At 53.8% G+C, this 16,644-nt stretch overlaps 1 protein-coding gene across 2 annotated transcripts; it reads left to right on the top strand.

The window, feature by feature from the left end:
• Positions 1 to 82: 82 nt before the first annotated feature.
• Positions 83 to 16,397, top strand: WNK4 (WNK lysine deficient protein kinase 4). 2 transcript variants are annotated; one of them, XM_073005293.1, is made up of 19 exons: positions 83 to 800; positions 2,245 to 2,417; positions 3,418 to 3,638; positions 3,904 to 4,061; positions 4,562 to 4,650; positions 4,732 to 4,948; positions 7,057 to 7,321; positions 7,556 to 7,677; positions 7,908 to 7,966; positions 8,068 to 8,185; positions 8,440 to 8,556; positions 13,225 to 13,362; positions 13,933 to 13,987; positions 14,094 to 14,701; positions 14,780 to 14,840; positions 14,944 to 15,352; positions 15,446 to 15,645; positions 15,804 to 15,901; positions 16,017 to 16,397. In XM_073005293.1, exons 1-19 carry the CDS (start codon positions 183 to 185, stop codon positions 16,017 to 16,019), a joined length of 3,729 nt encoding a protein of 1,242 aa, XP_072861394.1. In that variant the 5' UTR covers positions 83 to 182; the 3' UTR covers positions 16,020 to 16,397. The 2 variants fall into 2 exon arrangements, with proteins under 2 accessions (XP_072861394.1, XP_008010786.3); XM_008012595.3 differs by having other exon boundaries at positions 14,091 to 14,701.
• The last annotated feature ends 247 nt before the right edge of the window (positions 16,398 to 16,644 follow it).

Genomic DNA, 16,644 nt, shown 5'->3' with positions numbered 1-16,644 from the left:
GAGGGGCGGCCGTAGGGGGCAAGGGCGGGCCGCGGGGCGGGGTCAGGGGCGGGGCCGGGCCGAGCCGGGGGCTGGGGCCCCAGCCGCTCAGCCGGAGCACTGCGCGCCCGGCGGGTCTGCCTGTCAGACCGCCTCGTCTCTGGCCGTCTGGTTTTCTACCCTTCGGCGCCTTGCTCTTCCTCATGTTGGCACCCCCGGCCACGGAGGCCACCGTCCCCATGTCCCAGACTGAGGCCGACCTGGCGCTGCGGCCTCCGCCGCCTCTTGCCACCGCAGGGCAGCCCCGCCTCGGGCCCCCTCCTCGCCGAGTGCGCCGCTTCTCTGGGAAGGCTGAGCCTCGGCAGCGCTCTTCTCGTGTCAGCCGCCGTAGCTCAGTCGACTTGGGGCTGCTGAGCTCTTGGTCCCTGCCACCCTCACCCGCTCCAGAACCCCCCGATCCTCCGGACTCCTCTGGTCCTGGCCCCGCAAGGAGCCCACCGCCTAGCTCCAAAGAAACCTCCGAGGGCACGTGGACCGAGGGAGCCCCTGTGAAGGCTGCAGAAGACTCCGCGCGTCCCGAGCTTCCGGACTCTGCAGTGGACCCGGGGTCCAGGGAGCCGCTGAGGGTCCCTGAAGCTGTGGCCCTAGAGCGGCGGCGGGAGCAGGAAGAAAAGGAGGACATGGAGACCCAGGCTGTGGCAACGTCCCCCGATGGCCGATACCTCAAGTTTGACATCGAGATTGGACGTGGCTCCTTCAAGACGGTGTATCGAGGGCTAGACACCGACACCACAGTGGAGGTGGCCTGGTGTGAGCTGCAGGTGCGGCTGGGAGTCCCCTCGGTGGCACCTTGGGATGGGACTCTGGAGGTCTTAGGATGAGAGACAGAGGGTGGGGGAGACAGCGTCAAGGGAAGGATATATTTTTCCAAATGTCTATAGACATCTCTGCTGTCTTTGTCCTGAATGATCTGGCTGACTCTGGGCTGCAGAAGGAGAGACTGAGGCAGGTGGTGTCTGGTGACTCCTCCATGGGTATGAACATTCTCACTTTAAAGTCTCCATACTCAACCCTGAGAGGTGGAAGATAGGATGGGAAGTTGGGCAGGGGATCCAGTTCAGGTCAGTTTCCTGCTGGTAGGTACCCACAATCCCTTCCTCTCCCCTAAGTCCTGAGATCCTCAGTTATGACCCTGGTCCTCTTGATCCCCTCACTCCTCCCCATCCCCACCTGTTTGCAGACCAGGAGGCTGGGATGTGGGAAGCCAGGAGCTGGGCAAGGGTCCTCTCCAACTCTAAAAGATTTAGGGCAGTTGTGGCAGAATGGGGCCCCCTAGTCCCTTCTGGAGCAGTCAGACTTCTGGACTTCACAGCTGCGAGGAGGGGGACATAGGGAGCTCCAGCTCTGGAGTGAGTCCAGTTCTGCTCCTCATCCCACTGCCTACCTGTGCTCTCCCTTCCCTCCCATATCTAAAGGCACTAAGCCCATGGGCTTTAGCAAGACCTTTCTCCCTCCCGTCACTCCCATGCTACATATGGGTTAGGAGAACCCAGTCAACTTGGGGCCCAAAGCTTCGGATTCAGATTGGGGGACAGAGCCTAGGGGAAGGGTCCCTCTCCAGCCCTGGCACAGGGCTTGCCCCTTGCGCCTGCCAGTGCCGCACCCCAGGCTCTGGGCCAGGCCAGGAGAGGCAGCCAAACTGGGGGGTGAGGGGAGGGAGAGGAGCCCGGGCGGGACAACTATGGGGGTGGGCGGCCTCTTGGCACCTAGTTCTGGATCTTTTCTTTCCTTCTCAGTACCAACCTCCATATCCCTCCTGCCTTCTGTCTGGATCTAGCAGTTCCCAGTTTCTGGGGCCAACCCCCTTGCCGGCCCCAATTCCCTGCCCGCGGTCTCCTGCTGCCCGCCTGCTGCCTGCTCACTGCCAGCCCCCGGGTGCCCCCTCCCGCCCCATGGCCGGCCTGGGCAGCCACAAAGGCACTATTGAGCTCAGGGTTCCGGGACCGGGCTGCATAAAGGAGCTTGTGTCCAGCAGGGGGTCTAGGGGGCTGCCCCAGGCCCAGGTTGGGTGTGTCCTTGGATCAGCTTACGTGGGGGACTGTTGGAGAGTTCAGGGTCTGCAGCCCACTGGGCGAGTGATTCCACTAATCCCACCTCATCTGTGGGCTCCAACCCTTACTTCTTCCCCCAACCCCACTCCAGGTATCCCTGTTCCTTTCTGTGGGGGTCCTGGGCCTGACATGACACCCGTCCCCCATCCCACAGACTCGGAAACTATCTAGAGCTGAGCGGCAGCGCTTCTCAGAGGAGGTGGAGATGCTCAAGGGGCTGCAGCACCCCAACATCGTCCGCTTCTACGATTCGTGGAAGTCAGTGCTGAGGGGCCAGGTTTGCATCGTGTTGGTCACCGAACTCATGACCTCGGGCACACTTAAGACGTGAGCTCTGCGCATGAGTGGGTGGGGAGAGGGAGACTGGGATGTGTGCCCACTGCTTCCTGAACTCCCAGGTTCCTCAGACTCTCTAATATCCAGGTGTAAAACCAGGTTCATCATCTCCCTCTCACCCAGCCTTTGCCTCGGTGAGTGGCAATGTCCACCCAGCACTCCAGTCAAAAACTTGGGTGTCTCCCCAGACTCCCCTCTCTCCACTCTGCCCCCTCGTCAGTCTGTCCCCAAGTCTTTCCTTAACCTCTCCCCACCTGGCTTTCACTGCTTCATCCATGCCACCATCTCAATGCTATCTCGCTGATCAGGAGCCCTGCAGCAGCCTCCTGAAGGGCCTTCCCAAACTCTGCCACCCTATAAGTGATCCTATCTTCCTGCAGCCTGGAGGATCTTTCCCAGTCGAAAATCTGAACTGTCACTCCCCTCCTTAAAACCCCGTCAAAGTTTCCCATGGCCTTGGAATAAAGCCCATACAGGCTCACCTGTTCACAGACGCCTTGGGATACAGCCTCATTTTTAGCCTAAGTTCCAATCACACCAAATTCCTGGCACCTCGTCCCACCCTGCCTTGTCACTGGCTTTTTCCGTGCCTTTGAGCATAGTGTCCTGTCTGCCTGGGAAGTCTCCATCCCTTCCCCCTTTCACCTTTGAGCTCCTACTCATCATTCAAGATGCAACACAAAAGTATTTCCTCTCTGAAGCCCTCCCTCATGCTTGGGGCAGTTAGTCATCCCTTCCTGCGCTTCCACAGCACATTGGCTGCGGCCCTATCTATCAATTTACTTCCCAACCCGTTTGGTAACGTCATGTCTATCCACCACACCCCCTGACTCAGTTTCTCCCTGGGGCCAGGCAGACATAGACTAGGAGAATGCTGGCAGAAGATGCGGAGGCGGCAGCAGGGTGCTGCAGGGGGGAACTTCCCAGTGAGGGGACTCCTCCCCATTGGCCGTGTCCCCCACCAGGACCCTTGCTATGTGCCCTCCCCCAGGTACCTGAGGCGGTTCCGGGAGATGAAGCCGCGAGTCCTTCAGCGCTGGAGCCGCCAAATCCTGCGGGGACTTCATTTCCTACACTCCCGGGTTCCTCCCATCCTGCACCGGGATCTCAAGTGCGACAATGTCTTTATCACGGGCCCTACTGGCTCCGTCAAAATCGGGGACCTGGGCCTGGCCACGCTCAAGCGCGCCTCCTTTGCCAAGAGTGTCATCGGTGCGTCTCTCCAGGAGGGTCCATGCCATTCCTTCCTCCCCCACCTCAGAAGAGAACCTGGGTACTCCCTCCCCTCAGCAAGGGCCTTCAAGGTCCACGGAACTACCAGATGACAGGGGAGCTGAGGAGACCTATGGCATCCCTCCTCAACCCCACTGTGGGCCGGGGTCACTTGCACTCGCAGGGTTGCCTGGGGCTACCTAGCCCAATGGGAAGGACAAGGCCAGAGTGCCCAGCAACCTGATCCCTGCTGTTGACCCTACAGGGACCCCGGAATTCATGGCCCCCGAGATGTACGAGGAAAAGTACGATGAGGCCGTCGACGTGTACGCGTTCGGCATGTGCATGCTGGAGATGGCCACCTCTGAGTACCCGTACTCCGAGTGCCAGAATGCCGCGCAAATCTACCGCAAGGTCACTTCGGTGAGAGGGGTGGGGCTGGCGGGAAAGGCAATTCCAGGGCCACTTCCCATTTTCCTGCCCCGGCCAGCCCGCAGTCGATGCCCTTTGCCTGCACGAAAACAGGCTAGACAGAGTCGCCTTGGCGAACACAGGATATTGAATGCACACGCACCCCCTCCAGTACACGCTATTTAGAATAATATGTGTGGTGCTCCCAAGAGTTCACAAATGATTTCTCATCCCATCTCTCATCCAATCCTTCCAGCTGCCCTGTGAGGTGAGCGGGGCAAATGTTCCACCCTGCGATTTACAGATGAACAAACAGCGGGAGACTTGTTCAAGGTCACACTGTAAATACTTGGCGGGGAGTGAGATTTGAAATCACATCTTCCAGTAGCAGTCAGGCTTTTGCAACTGCACGCGTAGCTGCCTAAGGCGGGAGTGGAGTAAGGGGTGGGGGGGTGTCAAGCCGAGAGCTGGGGATCAAAGGACCGGAGGTGTCATGCAACCCCTTCCCCCAGGGCAGAAAGCCGAACAGCTTCTACAAGGTGAAGATACCCGAGGTGAAGGAGATCATTGAAGGCTGCATCCGCACGGATAAGAACGAGAGGTGGGGGTGAAAGGGCAGAGCCTGGGTAGAGTAGGGCCGCGGGCCGCGGTGAGCTGGGCTAACCCCTCGCGTCACCCTCAGGTTCACCATCCAGGACCTCCTGGCCCACGCCTTCTTCCGCGAGGAGCGCGGTGTGCACGTGGAACTAGCGGAGGAGGACGACGGCGAGAAGCCGGGCCTCAAGCTCTGGTTGCGCATGGAGGACGCGCGGCGTGGGGGGCGCCCACGGGACAACCAGGCTATCGAGTTCCTGTTCCAACTTGGGCGGGACGCGGCCGAGGAGGTGGCACAGGAGATGGTGAGCGGAGGACAGACTGTGCTGCCAGTGGACGTGTAAAGGGCATTGACCCGAGGGGATAGTGCAACAGGGATGGGGCGCAGGAGGCGTGGCAGCGATGGGGGCGGGGCACCTTACTCCTCTCAGAATCTCCTGCAGCGTCTCCCTACCTCTCCAGCCCTAACTTACCTGCACCCACACCAAGTTTTCCTTTACAGAGGGAGCCCTGGGTCCTCCAGCATCCCTGCTTTACCTCCAGCTGATCTGTTCTTCCTGGAATGCCCTTCTTGCCAATTTATCTTTTCCTTCTTTCCTCCCTCCCCCTTGTTCTTTTTCTTTTTCTTCCAATATGATCAGAACCATCGATTTCGGGAAGCCATCCCCTCTGGAGTCAAACTTAAATGCTTCTTTCCACTTCAGCAAGTTCTCTGTTACAGCACTCCCCACTATCGGTCCTGTCTTAGACCTGAATAAGTTCCTATCTTTCTTCTCCACTAGACTATAAACTCCCTGAGGGCAGAGACTGTGTTTATTGATTCTTCTATCCCTGGCAGTGCTTGGCACATAGTAAGAGCTCATTAATAGCCCACATCTGTACATGGCTTAAAGCACTTTCACATGCATTTGATCTTTGCTACCCATCCTGCATAGGGGGCAGCTTTATCTCAACTTGTTGATAAGGAAATGGAAATTTAGAGAGGTTGAATACCTTGTCCAGTGCCCCAAGTAGGTAAGTGGAAGAGCTGGATTGAAACTGAGGTGGTTCAGATTTTAAATCAGGTTACCCTTCCCCACCTCCTTTACTCACTCAGCAAAGCTTGTGGCTAAAAGGAATGAGGAGGTGATGAATGGAAGCTGGTAGAAGGGGAAAGGCATAAGATGCAAGGGCAGACGCCTGGGGACTGGCTTAGGAAGTCCTGAAGGGAGTATGAGATTCTTTTTGGGGAGTAATGGAGTCTCACTCTGTCATCCAGGCTGGAGTGCAGTGGCACTATCTCAGCTCATTGCAACCTCCGCCTCCTGGGTTCAAGCAGTTCTCCTGCCTTAGCCTCCCCAATAGCGGGGATTACAGGCACGAGCCACAATGCCCAGCTAAATTTTTTTTTTTTTTTTTTTTTTTTTTGAGACGGAGTCTCGCTCTGTCGCCCAGGCTGGAGTGCAGTGGCCGGATCTCTGCTCACTGCAAGCTCCGCCTCCCGGGTTCACGCCATTCTCCTGCCTCAGCCTCCCGAGTAGCTGGGACTACAGGCGCCCGCCACCTCGCCCGGCTAGTTTTTTGTATTTTTTAAGTAGAGACGGGGTTTCACCGTGTTAGCCAGGATGGTCTCGATCTCCTGACCTCGTGATCCGCCCGTCTCGGCCTCCCAAAGTGCTGGGATTACAGGCTTGAGCCACCGCGCCCGGCCGCCAGCTAATTTTTGTATTTTTAGTAGAGACGGGGTTTCACCATGTTGGCCAGGCTGGTCTCGAACTCCTGACCTCAAGTGATCCACCTGTCTTGGCCTCCCAAATTGCTGGGATTACAGGTGTGAGCCACCATGCCCGGCTGAGTATGGGATTCTTAATACAGACATGACCGTTGCAAGGGTGGAGACCACCTACGGTGGGACAAGAACCTGAGAATGTGTTAGAAATTTAGAGCAGGTCTCCATATCGTGGCCCAACCTGACCTGAGATCCAATCTTGATCCATTGCTGACAAGGGATTCTTGGCCTTGGTACTGTTGGCATCTTTGTTTTAGGGACTGCCCTGTACATTGTAGGATATTGAGAAGAACCCCTGGCTTCTACTCACTAGATTCCGTAGCATCTACCTTTGAGTTGTGGCGACTGAAAATGTCTCTAGATATTGCTAAACATCTCTTCTTCCCATTGGAAACCACTGACTTACTGTATAACTATGAACTGGTCAATTCATTAATCTCTAAAATGGAATGGTAAGGTTTATCCCACAAGGTTGTTTGGAGGATCTAATGATGATAATGTAAGGAGCTGCCAGTTAGCAGACATAGTGGGTCATCAGTAAGTGTTGGTTTCCTTCCTCCCATATCCCGGAGTTCCCAAGGTGTCCTGATGGATCTTTGAGAGGGGGTCCCAAGCTGTGTTCCTCATCCCCCACCCCAACTCCAGGTAGCTCTGGGCTTGGTCTGTGAAGCCGATTACCAGCCAGTGGCCCGTGCAGTACGTGAACGGGTTGCCGCCATCCAGCGAAAGCGTGAGAAGCTGCGTAAAGCAAGGGAATTGGAGGCACTCCCACCAGAGCCAGGACCTCCACCAGCAACTGTGCCCATGGCTCCCGGTCCCCCCAGTGTTTTCCCCCCTGAACCTGAGGAGCCAGAGGCAGACCAGCACCAGCCCTTCCTTTTCCGCCACGCCAGCTACTCATCTACCACCTGTAAGTCGCCCCGATCTTGAAACATAGGTCCCAGAACACCTTGGACTCTGCCCCAAACCCAGAAATTCACCCTTGCCGCAGTCACTTCCCCTGCCTTCCACCTCTAGCCATGAAGCTCCCTCCAGGAAGGAACTCTCCCACAGCTCCAGGCCCCTCCTTGCTTAGGCAGGCCCCCTCCTCTGCCACTATTCCCTTTCATTTCCCCTTTTTTTGATCCCCTCCCTCCCCAACCAGCGGATTGCGAGACTGATGGCTACCTCAGCTCCTCCGGCTTCCTGGATGCCTCAGACCCTGCCCTTCAGCCCCCTGGGGGGGTGCCATCTAGCCCGGCTGAGTCCCATCTCTGCCTGCCCTCGGTGAGAGGGGGTTGCATGGGGGACTCCCAGCCATTCCAAGCCTATGACCTATCTCCTTCCTTGTGAAACCCAATCTCATGATCCAGTCCTATGTCCCTGGAAATCTACCATTCTTGTCCTCCTTTTCCCTAATTCCATCTCCCTAATATCCTCCCAGCATCCTTGACACCATCTCCCTAGATTGCAACAGTTATCTTCCCCTGACTTCGTGAACCCTTATCCTGTTTCAGGCTTTTGCCCTATCCATTCCACGTTCTGGCCCTGGAAGTGACTTTTCCCCTGGGGACAGGTATGTTCTAGTACAAGTTGGGGTGCCAGGGTGAGACACTTGGGACACTGGGGTCTGAATGTCTGCTCTGACAGTCATTCTATCTCCTTTCTCTTTACCAGCTATGCCTCAGATGCAGCTTCAGGCCTTAGCGATGTGGGAGAAGGGATGGGACAAATGAGGAGACCCCCAGGGAGGAATCTCCGGCGCAGACCCCGATCCCGGCTGCGGGTCACTAATGTAAGGATGGAGTACAGGAGATTGAGAGTAACCTACAGGGCCAGGAGGGGAGTGTCAGGGGAAAGCCGGGGGGGTCACCCAGAAAAGGGGAGAAGCAGTGTGTGACTGGTACTCAAGAGGCGACCAGACTTTAGGGGTGGGATCTACTTATCTCCAAGTCCATTGTGGCTGCTGTCACTTGGCTGGGTTAGGGGAGACACAGCGTGATGACAGAGGGCTTGACTTCCTCCCCTCTGCTGACTTTGAATCTGAAGGTCTCAGACCAGAATGACAGAGTGGTTGAGTGCCAGCTACAGACCCATAACAGCAAGATGGTGACCTTCCGATTTGATCTGGATGGGGACAGCCCGGAAGAGATTGCAGCTGCCATGGTGAGGGGGAGAGAGATGAGGACAGAGTATTTGGATCTGGAACAAGAGTCTCCTTCCGGATGTCCGCTGGGGCTGAAACCCACTGATCCGACAGCAAGGGTTTTTAAATCTCTGGTTGACACTTAGCACAGTGACACTGAAGACGTCTCAGCCCTTGTTTTGGGGGGAGATTTCTGTTTATCCAGTGAGGTTTGGCTTCTCAGCTGGAGGAATTTGAGACTCACATTGACCGGGTACACACAAGTGCTATGTGTAAGTGCCTGGTAGACGTGCAATACTGTGGCTGTAGGTGAAGGATGGACTGGGCAGCAGGGGCAATGGGCTTACCCAGGACCTTGGCAGATGGGCGAGAAAGGCCGGGAAGGGTGGAAAGGCTGTGAAGGGTGTCCCTATGCAGGAACAGCATAAGCAAAGGCATTCCAAGTAGAGAGTGACTTCGAATATGGGGCGGGGAAGGCTTCATGAGGGAATCACTATCATTAGAAGTAAAGATTCCTACAGGAGAGTTGCGGGGAGTGAAGCTGGGTAGGTAAAGTGGGTCCAGATTATAAAATAGACAATGTTAAGAGTTAGGCAGAGGCCAGGTGCAGTGGCTCACGCCTGTAATCCCAGCACTTTGGGAAGCTGAGGTGGGCGGATCACCCAAGGTCAGGAGTTCAAGACCAGCTTGGCCAACATGGTGAAACCCCGTCTCTACTAAAAAATACAAAAATTAGCCGGGCCTGGTGGCATATGCCTGTAGTCCCAGCTGCTCGGGAGGCTAAAGCAGGAGAATTGCTTGAACCTGGGAGGCGGAGGTTGCAGTGAGCTGAGATCGCACCATTGTACTCCAGCCTGGGTGACAAGAGTGAGATTCTGTCTAAAAATAAATAAATAGGCAGAGTGGGCTGGTTCCAGTGGCTCACACCTGTAATCCCAGCACTCTGGGAGGATGAAGTAGGAGGATCGCTTGAACCCAGGAGTTCAAGACCACCCTGGGAAATATAATGAGACCCTATCTATACAAAAAATTTTAAAAGTTAGCCATGTGTGGTGGCACATGCCTGTCATCCCAACTACCTGGGAGGCTGCGGTGGGAGGATCACTTGAGCCTGGGAGGTCAAGGCTGCAGTGAGCTGTGATCATGCCACTGCACTCCAGCCTGGGAGACAGAGTGAACTTTGTCTCAAAAAATAAAAATAAAAAAAAGGCAGAGTGTAACATGGTGACAGTAGGCTTTGTGAAGACCATCTGCCATAGGATATGGAAGGGGGTTAGGGGAAGGGAGGGAAAATACCTGGGAGGTAGACCCAGGAAACCACCTGTGGACAAAGGAGAGAGTAGCTTATGGGAGGGAAGAAGAGAAAGGGTGAATCTGAGGGTTGTTTCGGGAAAATAAGTTACTCTGTAATCCAGTAACCTATTGACGTAGTACAGAACACAGTACATAGTAGATGCTCAATAAATATTTGCTGAGTTGATATGATAGGGAGTTAGGGAGAAGGGATGTCAAGGACAACTTGTAGGCCACCAAAGGAGAGTAGGAGAGTAGGTGACCAAAGGAGAGAAGAAGTTAGAAATGAAAGAATTTTTTTTAAGAGGTCATGATGAGCTTGAGTGAAGAAGGGACAGCCAAGACAAGATCCTCCATAGCTGAGGGATATGGGTCAGGCAGGGCTGGAGAGAGGTGGATGGAGGAGTGGTCAGTACAGAGTTGAGAGTGAAGGGAGATGAGCCTGCAAAGCCAGAGACACAGAGGGTTGCAGAGTGTGTTTCAGCGCATACCACCAGTTCTGGAGTGGGAAGCAGCAGGGTAGGTCATGGAAGGACACAGAGATGAAGCCACAGAGGTAGGAGGAAGTTAGTCAAAACTGAGTAAGGAGAGAGTTTCAAGGAGGTGGCATAGGGTGAATCCTCAGGCAAGACCACACTGCCTTTTGTTAGGAGATCTTTGTGGGAGACCAGTTTCAGTGGAGTGGAGGTGGTGGATGCCAGCCCCTGGGGTGAAGGAGGGAAAGGAATGGGATAAACGCCAGGTATTAGGAGCTCTCTCTAAAGCATCTCCTCCATCATGTCATTCACCTTGTGTCCAGGACAAAGACACAATATCACCTGGCACACAAGGCTCATCACCTTCCATCAAACCACTTGACCCTTTCAGAGTCTTCCCTCCAGCCACACGGGTTTCAAAACAGGCCTCTGGAGAGGTTGGGTGCCTTCCTGCCTCTGCCTCCACCTGCTTCAGGGGCTCTCACTCTTAGAGCCTTCTGTATTGGGCTTTCAAGCCCCCTCTGATTCTGCACAGCCAAAGTGACCCCACCCCATGCATCCAGAGTCCTTTGCCCTCTTTTCTCTCCTTACCCAGTCCTCCCTCCACTCCTCTGCAGCAGGGTTCTCCTGAGACTTGGATCTGATCTGTTGATTTTCACCCGAAATTATTTAGTGGCTACTTGTGGTTGTAGAGTAAGGTTCAAATTCCAAAGCCTTTAAAATTCACAGCACACTCAGCTACACTTGAGTCCTCACTATTTTAAGAACAGGCCATGCCAGGCGTGGTGGCTCACGCCTGTAATCCCAGCTACTCACAAGGCTGAGGCAAGAGAATCACTTGAACCCGGGAGGTGAAGGTTGCGGTGAGCCGAGATCACACTATTGCACTCCAGCCTGGGCAACAACAGCGAAACTCTGTCTCAAAAAAAAAAAAAGAAAAAAGAAAAGAAAAAAGAAAGAACAAAAGATTGAATAGGCCAGGCGTTGTGGCTCATGCTTGTAATGCCAGCACTTTTGGGAGGCCAAGGCAGGTGGATCACTTGAGGTCAGGAGTTCGAGACCAGCCTGGCCAACATAGTGAAGCCCTGTCTCTACTAAAAATATAGAAATTAGCTGGGCGTGGTGGCAGGCGCCTGTAGTCCCAGCTACTCGAGAGGCTGACGCAGGAGAATATCTTGAACCCAGGAGGTGAGGTTGCAGTGAGCTGAGATCATGCCACTGCATTCCAGCCTGGGTAATAGAGCAAGGCTCAGTCTCAATAAATAAATAAATAAATAAAAATAATAATAATGATGTACCATGCCTTGCATGCTTCAAAGCTACTACACTGTTCTCTCTGCCTAGACTGCTCTTCTCTTGCTGGTGAACAGCCTGGAATGGAGGAAGGGATCGCTTTCATATAATACCTAAGTTCAAATTTCAGCTCTGTTATTTACTAATCCAATGAACTTGGGCAAGTTTCTTAACCTCTGTAAACTTCAGCTGCATATAAGTAAAATGCAGATGATAGTATTTGTTTTGCAAAGATGTTCTGATATGATACAATGTAATGTAGAAGTATCCACACATGATAGGTCCTCAATAGAGGTTGCTTTTCTCATCTGTCAATGTTTAGCTCCAAAGACTTACTCTGTGAAAGTGTCCCAGCTTCCCCCCATCCCCAGTGTGGTATTCTGCCTTTGGAATAGCATTTTTAAAAATTGTGATTAAAAAACATAAATGTAAAATTGACCACCGTAACCATTTTTAAGTGCGCAGTTCAGCAATGTTAAGTATATTCACATTGCTGTGAAACAGATCTCCAGGGGTTTTCTTTCCTTGCAAATCTGAAACTCTTATACCCATTAAACGACTCTGCCTTTCCACCCCCCCACACCCACAACCCTGGAACAGCATTTCTATCTATATCTCACTTGTAAGTGCCTTACCTATTACAGGCTGCCTTGCAGTAGGTTTAATTATGTATTTATGTATCTCCTCCACTAAGTTTTGGGCTTTGTTAAGACTAGGACCTTTTTTCATGCTTCCCTGTATTCCCACAGTACCCAGCACAATGCCAGCACATAGTAGGTGCTTAATAGGTATTCATGGATTTGAATGTGACATTTGCCATTGATTGCCTTATTTTGACTTAACTTTGTGGGATGGGTGTATGTGGGCCTGTGTGTTATACTTTATAAACCCTATGGGGCAGAAATTGTGTCCAAAAGCATGTGAGGCAGCAGTGAAGATAACTCAGGCTCTGGCTTTAGGTAGATGTGGGTTTCAATCCGGTGACCTTAGGCAGACGGAACTTAACCTCTTTGAGCATTGGTTATCTTAATTCTACCACAGCGATATTAATATGGGCCCCAGGAAGTTATTGGTGTTAAATGTGATAATACATGCAAAGCAGCTGGCATATATATGCATCCTATGAATGTTAGCACCTTTCCTTCTAGGCTGTATTTCTCCTTACACCACACAGTGCCTGGAACACAATAGGCATTTACTTGTTTTAGGTTGGTGGTTGGCAGAAGCAGTAGTGTGAAGGGTGGATTTTTTATTTTTCTTTTTTTTGAGATGGGAGTCTTGCTCAGTCGCCAGGGTGGAGTGTGGTGGTGCGATCTTGGCTCTGCAACCACCGTTTCCCAGGTTCAGGTGATTCTCCCATCTCAGCCACCCGAGTAGCTGGTATTACAGGCCCCAACATCATGCCCGGCTAATTTTTGTATTTTAGTAGAGATGGGGTATCACTATGTTGGCCAGGCTAGTCTTGAACTCCTGACCTCAGGTGATCTGCCCGCCTCGGCCTCCCAAAGTGCTAGGATTACAGGCGTGAGCCACCATACCTGGCCTGATTTTTAAAGATGAGAAGCAGGGGGAGAGGGATGAGAGAGATAACAAGCTCTCCCTCCCCATCCTATTGACCCTCGCCAGGTGTATAACGAGTTCATTCTGCCCTCGGAGCGAGATGGATTTCTCAGACGAATTCGGGAGATTATCCAGCGAGTGAAGACCCTGTTGAAGAGAGACACTGGCCCCATGGAGGCTGCTGAAGACACCCTAAGCCCCCAGGTCAGACCCCTCTGGACACTTCCAGGGGAAATGGACTCTCTGCTCCAGGGTTCATTACTCTCTGCCTTCAGCGGTCCCCTTGGATCTCACTCCTCTTCATCTCTGGGACCCTAAAACAGTGGCTCTTACCCCATTTGAGAATATGATGAAAGCCATCGCCTCTTGTTCTGGACAACTTGTTCAATACATACTTTTCTTTTAACTCATTATTTTGAAATAATTTCAGACTTGTGGAGAGAAGTTGCAAGAAATGTATAAAGAACCCCTGAATACCCTTTGCCCAGATTTGCCAATTGTTAGTATTTTGCCACCTTGGCATCATCATCTGTCTTCCTCTCCCCTCTGTATGTGTGCATACATACTATATTTTTCGGAACCACTTGAGAGTGAGTTGCAGACATCATGCCCTTTTACCTCTATACATTTCAGCACATATGCTTCTGAATCCCTTGAAACTCATGTACAGACTCCTAGAGGTTTATGGGTCCTAACTTAGGAACCCCAGTCTGACACCTTCCATCTCAGACTGCTTTTCCCCACTGTGACTGTGGACTCCTTTCTCTGCCTCAGGAGGAGCCAGCAGCATTACCTGCCCTGCCCGTCCCCCTCCCAGACCCATCCAGTGGTATGTACTGAGTTCTGTCCTTGCTCGTTCCAACCCTTGGGGTTGCTCCTGGGAAGGGCACAGGGCATGTGGGACTGTGGTCTCAACATACCCTCCTTCCTAGCAGAGCTCCAGAGCAGCAACTCCCTGGAGCACAGGAGCTGGGCAGCCTTCTCCACCTCCTCATCTTCTCCTGGAACTCCTTTGTCTCCTGGAAACCCATTTTCCCCTGGAACCCCCATTTCCCCAGGTCCCATCTTCCCCATCGCTTCTCCCCCATGTCATCCCAGCCCTTCCCCATTCTCCCCCATTTCTTCCCAGGTCTCCTCAAATCCCTCTCCACACCCCACCGGCTCTCCACTTCCATTCTCCTCCAGCACACCCGAGTTTCCAGTCCCACTCTCTCAGTTTCCCTGGAGTTCTCTCCCCATGACTTCTCCACCTACATTCTCTCCCACTTGTTCTCAGGTCACTCTTAGTCCCCCTTTCTTTCCTCCAGGCCCCTCCACTTCTTCCCTCCCCTCCACCACAGCAGCCCCTCTCCTCTCTCTGGCTAGTGCATTCTCACTGGCTGTGATGACTGTGGCCCAGTCCCTGCTGTCCCCCTCACCCGGGCTCCTTTCCCAATCTCCTCCAGCCCCTCCTAGTCCCCTCCCTAGCCTGCCCCTTCCCCCTCCCCTTGCTCCTGGTGGCCAGGAGAGTCCTTCACCCCACACAGCTGAGGTGGAGAATGAGGTGAGTAGAAAACCAAGAGGGATGATTAGGGAGACTCCACTCTGCACTCTTCCCTTCTCATGGCCCCACACTTTCTAGGCCTCGCCACCTCCTGCTCGGCCTCTCCCAGGGGAAGCCAGGCTGGCGCCCATCTCTGAAGGTGAGGCCTCTGACCACTGACCTTCCCCTGCCATTATCCCTACTCATTGTCTCTCCTGTCACTGCTCTCCTTTCCTCATGCCTTCTTCCTCGTCGCCCTACAGAGGGAAAGCCGCAGCTTGTTGGGCGTTTCCAAGTGACTTCATCCAAGGAACCAGCTGAGCCTCTTCCCCTGCAGCCAACATCCCCCACTCTCTCTGGTTCTCCGAAACCTTCAACCCCTCAGCTTACTTCAGAGAGCTCAGACACAGAGGACAGTGCTGGAGCCGGGCCAGAGACCAGGGAAGCTCTGGCTGAGAGCGACCGTGCAGCTGAGGGTCTGGGGGCTGGAGTTGAGGAGGAAGGAGATGATGGGAAGGAACCCCAAGTTGGGGGCAGCCCCCCACCCCTGAGCCATCCCAGCCCAGTGTGGATGAACTACTCCTACAACAGCCTGTGTCTGAGCAGCGAGGAGTCAGAAAGCAGTGGGGAAGATGAGGAGTTCTGGGCTGAGCTGCAGAGTCTTCGGCAGAAGTGAGTCTGGGGAGGATGGAGGAGCGAGAGGTGAACCTGGGAGGTGAACCTGGGTGTGTGGCTAGCCCTTTCATGCCCTCCGTGCATCCTCAGGCACTTGTCAGAGGTGGAAACACTACAGACACTACAGAAAAAAGAAATTGAAGATTTGTACAGCCGGCTGGGGAAGCAGCCCCCACCGGGTATTGTGGCCCCAGCTGCTATGCTGTCCAGCCGCCAGCGCCGCCTCTCCAAGGGCAGCTTCCCCACCTCCCGCCGCAACAGCCTACAGCGCTCTGAACCCCCAGGCCCTGGTGAGACTGCAGTCACCCAGCTTCCATCTTTTCCCTGAGACCCCTTCCTGTCTACTGTTTTTTTCCAGGTCCTGGGGGTCTGCCCCAGGGGAATAGACCCCCTCTCCCCACCTCCCCTTTCCTCACTTAGTGCTCTCCCTCCCCCATCCTGCTCCCAGGCATCATGCGAAGGAACTCCCTGAGTGGCAGCAGCACCGGCTCCCAGGAGCAGCGGGCAAGCAAGGGGGTGACATTCGCCGGGGATGTTGGCAGGATGGTGAGGGCAGGCCCAAGGGAGGGAGAGCCCAGGGAATCAGGGAATGGTACCTGGCTGCAGCTTCGCCATCCTCCCACCTTGGAGGTTTCTTCATCACTTTTTCTTTTCCCTCCAGTGAATTCAGAACAGAAGCCATGTATCTCCCCCACACCAGGGCCCACCATGGAGCTTGTATTCTCAGAATCTGATGCTTTTCTGACCAACACAACTGAGCAAGGAAGATCCCAGCACTGAAGGGGTAGAAGGCCGGGGGGCATGGAGAGTGCAGCTCCATTATAGTGAAGAGCCAAACATATGTGAACTGTTTGCTGTGTGGAGGTGTTAGTCCTGCAGCCTACCATCTTCATCTCTAGCCCCTCTCCCCTGCCAAGAGTCAACCACTAAGCAATCCCGCCCAAGTCCAGATGCTTCTAGAGGGGCCCACTCCCAGCTGGGAGAGTGTAGGTGATATGCTCACACCACATTAGCAGCAACCAATAAAAATGCTGGAAACAAGGACGCCGTGAATCCATATGCCATGCCTTAGGAATTGGGGAGCAAAGCCTTGTGGGGTGAGGTAGGGGAGGATTTAAAAGGGACTTTTCTTTTCGCAGTGGGAGGCAGCGGTGGAAGCTGCCCAGCCCTCTGGCTTCCTACCATCAGTTAATGAGGAAACTGCAAGGTCAGTGATCCACTTGACTAAGTTAGGATCCTCTCTAGACCCCACCCTAGACCTGTACAGGCAGGTACAAGGGAAAGTTAAA

This window comes from Chlorocebus sabaeus, chromosome 16, assembly GCF_047675955.1.
Source record: "Chlorocebus sabaeus isolate Y175 chromosome 16, mChlSab1.0.hap1, whole genome shotgun sequence".
NCBI lineage: Eukaryota > Metazoa > Chordata > Mammalia > Primates > Cercopithecidae > Chlorocebus > Chlorocebus sabaeus.
Note: the sequence above shows the minus strand (reverse complement) of the source record. Positions and strands in the feature narration are given on the sequence as shown.

Bases quoted from the DNA above. Each gene is read 5' to 3' on its own strand.
- WNK4 (XM_008012595.3), top strand. From the start codon at position 183: ATGTTGGCACCCCCGGCCACGGAGGCCACCGTCCCCATGTCCCAGACT. The intron at 8,186-8,439 runs GTAAGGATGGAG...TTGAATCTGAAG, and splicing joins CCCGGCTGCGGGTCACTAAT to GTCTCAGACCAGAATGACAG. The intron at 15,646-15,803 runs GTGAGACTGCAG...TCCTGCTCCCAG, and splicing joins CTCTGAACCCCCAGGCCCTG to GCATCATGCGAAGGAACTCC.